This window comes from Acinonyx jubatus, chromosome B1 (assembly GCF_027475565.1).
Source record: "Acinonyx jubatus isolate Ajub_Pintada_27869175 chromosome B1, VMU_Ajub_asm_v1.0, whole genome shotgun sequence".
NCBI lineage: Eukaryota > Metazoa > Chordata > Mammalia > Carnivora > Felidae > Acinonyx > Acinonyx jubatus.
The window spans coordinates 160,887,502-160,893,501 of NC_069382.1; the positions used below are offsets into that span (position 1 = coordinate 160,887,502).

The following is a 6,000-nucleotide window of genomic DNA, read 5'->3' on the forward strand; positions in this document are numbered from 1 at the left end:
CAACAACAGACTTGAAAACAGATCACTTTATCTACTGTATGCAATCTACAAAGATAAAATATATGTTGCCAGAGTACAATTATGTTCCCAGAGAAATTATTCCCAAACTATGAGCCGTGAAAACGTTTTACAAGTCTTTGATCCATGATGACAATGAATCTAAAACAATTCTTCTCATCTGCAGATGTATCATCATCTAATTCTTACTCAGGTTCTTTCTAGCTTGAAAGCTCTGTAAGTCTCTGAATATTAGACTGAAGACAAAAGGCACAAGATTATGAGAGCTCCTATTATCTTCTTGGTCTTTGTTAATTCTTTTACCACCACTTGTTCCCTTACCCATGGGTACTACCCAAATTGATCATGTATTCTTCCATTCCTACATATTAACTACATGACAGGTACTATTATCAGTTTTACTCTTTTATTTCTATACTTAATTCCTTGAATTCACTAATATAACACACCTCAAACCCTAATTTCTCACATACTCCTTTGCTTCTCTCTAGTTGCTTACAGATCTTCCACAATCAAATGTTACAGCAGGAAATCAAAGTGCAACTAAATTTGATTCCTCCTTCCAACAGGAACTCTCTCAAACTACTTTTTAATCAGTAATGCCATCATTAGTTGGTCTCCTAATTTGGACATCTGAAGTTAATACACCCTATTGTCAGTTTGTTTAAAAACTATGTTATGTATCCTTTAAAAAAAAAAATCTTCCAGGGGGCACCTGGGTGGCTTGGTCATCAACTACTGATTTTGACTTGTCATGATCTCATAGTTTGGGAGTTCGAGCCCCACATCAGGCTCCAAGCTGACAGCGCAGACTGCTTGGGATTCTCCCTCTCTCTCTCTCAAAATAAATAAATAAACTTAAAAAATCTTCCAATGCCATCCCACCTGCCCTAGTCCAAATGACAACACAATCAATGACATCTCCTCACTGACCGTACGTCTGATACAATTTCAAAAGCTCGTAACAGATTTCACAAAGTACAACTTATCCTTCTAACCTGTCCTGCAACCCTGGTACCTAATCTTCCTTTTAAAAATTTACAAACCAGATGAACATAAGGGAAGAGAAGCAAAAATAATATAAAAACAGGGAGGGGAACAAAACATAAGATGACTCTTAAATATGGAGAACAAACAGAGGGTTACTGGAGGGGTTGTGGGAGGGGGATGGGCTAAATGGTAAGGGGCATTAAGGAACCTGCTCCTGAAATCATTGTTGCACTATATGCTAACTAACTTGGATGTAAACTAAAAACATAAATTAAATAAAAAAATAATTTAAAAAAACTTACAAACCAACCCCTTGGCCCTAAAACCGAAAGAATATAATGAACCAAATCTTTAACTTCTTGGTATTATGTTCATTTTCTATCCCCAGCAAAAGATCTCTATTCCAATCAGTTCAACCTCAAGTCTCCAATAGAGATCAAGTTATTGTAGACTCTGCCTTTGTTCACTATTCCTTTCATCTAAATGTTCCTCCAACATTCTTCTTCATTTACCTCAAGTCTTATTAGTTGTTAAGACTCATTTGTTTACTAAGGCCTTTTTTAGTTAAATCAACTCCAATTAATTCATCCCTTTTTAAAATTCCTACAGTCATTTTTTAAAATTCCTACAGTCATCATGTACTTAATCTATCCCTAAGTGTTTCATGTGCTATCATTGTCTCAATTACAACAAAAAAAACTACTTTAGGACAAAGACTAGGTCTCATAAAATTTAAATGCCAGGCCAACTGGTGAAAATATACATCTTCTTTAATTATTTAAGTTACCTCCCTTTCTAGAATTCCCTTCTACTTTTTTGGTAGAATTACTTTATCTGAAAGGACTTCAGTAACCAGATGAAGCAACTCTAGGATTCTGTTCCAAAGTAAGATTCTGTTTTGTCGCTTTCAACATAATCCCTGTATTTATTTATTTATTTATTATTTTTTTAAATGTTGGTATTTGAGAAAGAGAAAGAGACAGAGAGAGAGAGTACTGAAGTAGGGGAGGGGCAGAGAGGGAGGGAGACAGAACCGGAAGCAGGCTCCAGGCTCTGAGCTGTTAACACAGAGCCCGACACGGGGCTCAAACCCGCAAACCATGACATCATGACCTGAGCCAAAGTCGCCACCCAATGGACTGAGCCACCCAGGCGCCCTGTATAATCCCTGTATTTAAAAAACAAAATCCTCACGTATAAGGTCTCTAGTCAAAAATCCGCTAGTAGTGTGACAGCATTTCAGAATGATAAAGTGGAAACTGACTAGGTTTTATCATGTAAGTTAGGAATCTTAAGAGTTAAAATCCCAAGCTTCTGTCTCAGACAGACCTGGCTTCAAGTCCAGACATAACAACTGATCAGCTGTGTAACACTGGGTAATTCATTTAACATCTCTCAATCTTAATTTCTTCATCTGTAAGGTGAGGGTAATAGTTATCAATCTTACTGGGTTGTTTTTATATAATCCATGTACACTCAGTAAATGCTAGCTATTATCGTCACCAACAGAATCAACTCATAGTTTTGAATAAACTTTCTAAACATTATTACTTTAAACATACACAATTCATTTTCTTTAATCAACCTCTTTTAGCAATAATCATACCATACCAAAAGCATGCCAATTTTTTCCATATGAAGTCAAAATAATTTCAGGTACTAAAAGTCAAATTTTGGGGTCGCCCAGGTGGCCCAGTTGGTTAAGTGTCCAACTCTTGATTTCGGTTCCAGGTTCATGAGATTGAGCCCAGCCCCTGGCTCTACACTGGCAGCACAGAAGGGCTTGGAATTCTCTCTCTCTCTCTCTCTCTGCCCCCTACACTCGTGTGTGCACACGCATTCTCTCTCAAAATAAATAAACATTAAAAAAAAGGTCATGGGGCGCCTGGGTGGCTCAGTCAGTTAAGCATCCAACTTCAGCTCAGGTCATGATCTGACGGTTTGTGAGTTTGAGCCCCATGTCGGGCTCTGTGCGTCTGACCTCCTGGAGCCTGGAGCCTGCTTTGGATTCTGTGTCTCCCTCTCTCTCTGTTCTTCCCCCACTTGATCGTGTGCGCTCTCTCTCTCTCTCAAAAACAAATAAAGATTACAAAAAAGGTGTTTTTTTTTTAAAAAGGTCACATTTTATTGATTAGAAAATTTAACTTACATCTGAACCAGAAGCTTTCATCATTGCACTCTGCGAAGACTCTTCTTTCTTCCTCGGTTGGAATGTAATCAGCCCCTATGTCTTGTACCAAGGAAAATTGGCAAACGTTAAAGTGCTCATGGAAAAGCTAAGCCTAAAAATTTAATTTAGTCTGGACATTAACAAAACACTCTTTTTTTTAAACGAAGTAATGAAACAACTGGCTTGTAAACTTTTAACAAACTGTGCCTCCAAACAGGAGTTAGTGCTATTATCTACTCATCAGGACTAGCTACATAATGTGGTGGTCCAGTGCAAAATGAAAATATGGAACCACTGTTCAAATTATTAAGAACTTCAAATGGCAACACATCATTCAACCAAGTGTGTGTGACTGCACTGGTCACATACTCAAGCAGCCAGTCCAGTTGCTATTATTCAAGGCAGGGAGCTTTTCTACATGGAAAGTGCTTCTAAATACAAACATTTAATATTGATAATTACGGGGAATTGGTCTTGGAACTTCTGCATTCGGCTCTTGAAAATCAGCCCTCCCATTCATCTTTCCTGCATCAAAAACGTTGGTTGGATGAGGATATTATAATCAATTGATTTGGTATATGTGGGAAAGTAAATGTATAGGAATGAATGTTATACACGTAGTCCTAGAGCTAGTATTGAGTAATGTAGCAGAGAAATAAACGTGTTTTATTAATAATTTGACTATTATTGCATATAGGTAATGTTAATTTGAGAAATAGGTGGGCTGATAGATAGTACAGAGAAGATCACAGATATAGATAGATATTGTGAAAAGTGATTTTTACTACTCACATTATTGTAAGATTTACAGTTGTGCCTTGGTTATTAAATTATAGGCGAACAGTTGAGGAGTCAAATTAAGGTCAAAAGTATATCGTTTTTTATTGTCAGCATTTTGTAAAGGAATGCTGTAATATGTGGCACCATCTTCTGTTTGTTAAAGACGCTTGCATAACAGAAAGACTGGACTCATAGACAGTATTCTGCGGAGTGTTATTATTAAAGATATAAAGGAAATCGTCGTGGGTATTTATTATTTTTGCGTCCATGGGAACTTTCAGGGAAAGAGAAACAATATATGGATTGTTTGATGAGTGGAGTTGGTGTTAGGTTGGGGTCGGCAGTGTATAAATGTAAAATGTAGACATATTCTGTATTTATGTGTAGTGTTACTGAGTGGGTCTTTGGGAGATAATATGGTGTTGGTTAAGGTTTTTAAGATGGGATGTTTTGGTTTTGGATAGCATCTGAGGTGTGCGATTAGACAAAGTTCGTACGTGGGATTTGATAGAATGCAGTTTAAGTATTGGATATAGAAAAGGATTGTCATTATGGTGTAAAGTTGGAATAGTTTATGTATAGCAATAAAGTTGGGATTGATATTGTGATTGGTTCCCTTGGGGTTAAGTGCTGGGAGGTATAGGAGTGTAAATAAGTTCTAAACTGTATAGAGGTATTACATTGGGTTAACAGCTTGAAAAAGTTGTAAAAGGTTAGGCTTAAAGAGGGGGTACGGATACCAGGGAAAGATAAGTCCATTCCCCGCACCACCATTAGTTATCGACGTCTGGCACCTGCCAACACCCCAGTACACACGTTCGTCACCACGAATCACTCCCTCGCCTCCCCGGGGCACCCGCACTCCGAAGCCCGAGAGCCAACGCGCGATCCGCCAACCCTCGCAGGCGGGAAAATGGCGGAAGGTGCAGGATAGCGGCTGGCCGCGCGGAGGTGGTGAGTGGGCAGGTTGGGGCGGCATGGGGGCTCTTTGCGTCACCTCACCCACCTCCTGACGACAGCGGCGAGCGACGGCGCGGCGAGTCCGGGCGATCGGGGGCAGAAGGCCTGGAAAGGCCAAGAGAGGGGAAGGCGCGCGGGGCTGCACCGCAGCAGAGTTGGGGGTGGGGAGCAGACAGCAACTTGGCCTCCAAGAAGTCACCCAAATACGGGATCAAAATGACCGCGACCCGGAAGCACTGGCGACCTGCGGAAGGAAATGACGTCAAGACCCCCCCCCTGCGGCATCCAAATGCTAGCTGCTTCGGAGTAGACGCCGGTGCGGGCGCCTGTCGGCACCGCCCCCTCTGCTAGTCCCTCCTCCCTTCACCCCCAGGCCGCGGCGCTCGCGAGCTACAGTGCGGCTGCGCGCGCCACCACTGCGGGTCAGGAGTCCCGCCCCGCCCCCTTCCTGACTGCCGCGGGACGTTGGGCCTCAGGCTCCTGTGACGCACCTGTCATCTTCCGGTGACCGGCTGACGGGAAAGTTCAGGAACACCTTCTTATCCCCTAGTTGAGATAACCGATTTTTCTTGGATTTCTCTGGTTTGGGGCTTTACACAATTTATTTCATTCTTTGAAAGTGGTGGAAAGTAATTATTAAGCATGCGTACTTGGCTATGTGTCTTGGTGTTTTGAGCTCAGCTGCCGACTAGTTCTAGAACCTGGGGCGTGGTACAGTACCTCTTTGAGCCTCAGATTTTTCTCATCTGAAAAGTGGAAATTACACCCATCTCCTAGGGTCGTTAGGATTAAAGCAACACGTCTGAAAGCAGACAAGCACCCAACGGTTCTCTATTAATGGAAGAGTCTCTGGGGGGCTCGTGACTTCTGTTCACCGGACAGGCGACATTCATTCATGTATTCATTTTAACAAATATTTACTGGGTGCCTACTGTGAGCCAGATGCTGAAAGTTCCCGGTGACTCGACAGAGAACAATTAACTCTACCTGTTCTTGTTTCATCAACTCCGAACAACCTCTGGTTTCTTACCTTTCTGAAACCCTCTGCCACTGTCCTCATTTCACCCTTTCCACTGCCTGTA

General features: G+C 41.4%; 1 protein-coding gene across 5 annotated transcripts in view; it reads right to left on the bottom strand.

The window, feature by feature from the left end:
• OCIAD1 (OCIA domain containing 1) overlaps positions 1–5,160 on the bottom strand; it is a 27,948-nt gene extending 22,788 nt beyond the window's left edge. Inside the window, exons 1-3 of one of the 5 annotated variants that reach the window (XM_015072303.3) lie at positions 4,965–5,160; positions 3,641–3,703; positions 3,158–3,238 (exon numbers count right to left, since the gene is read on the bottom strand). In XM_015072303.3, the coding sequence (XP_014927789.1) occupies positions 3,158–3,238; positions 3,641–3,698 (139 nt within the window). In that variant the 5' untranslated portion in view covers positions 3,699–3,703; positions 4,965–5,160. Of the gene's footprint in view, positions 1–3,157; positions 3,239–3,640; positions 3,704–4,752; positions 4,943–4,964 lie in introns of those variants that run through there. The other 4 variants (XM_027056472.2, XM_015072305.3, XM_015072302.3 and 1 more) reach the window with 4 other exon arrangements.
• Positions 5,161–6,000: the final 840 nt, after the last annotated feature.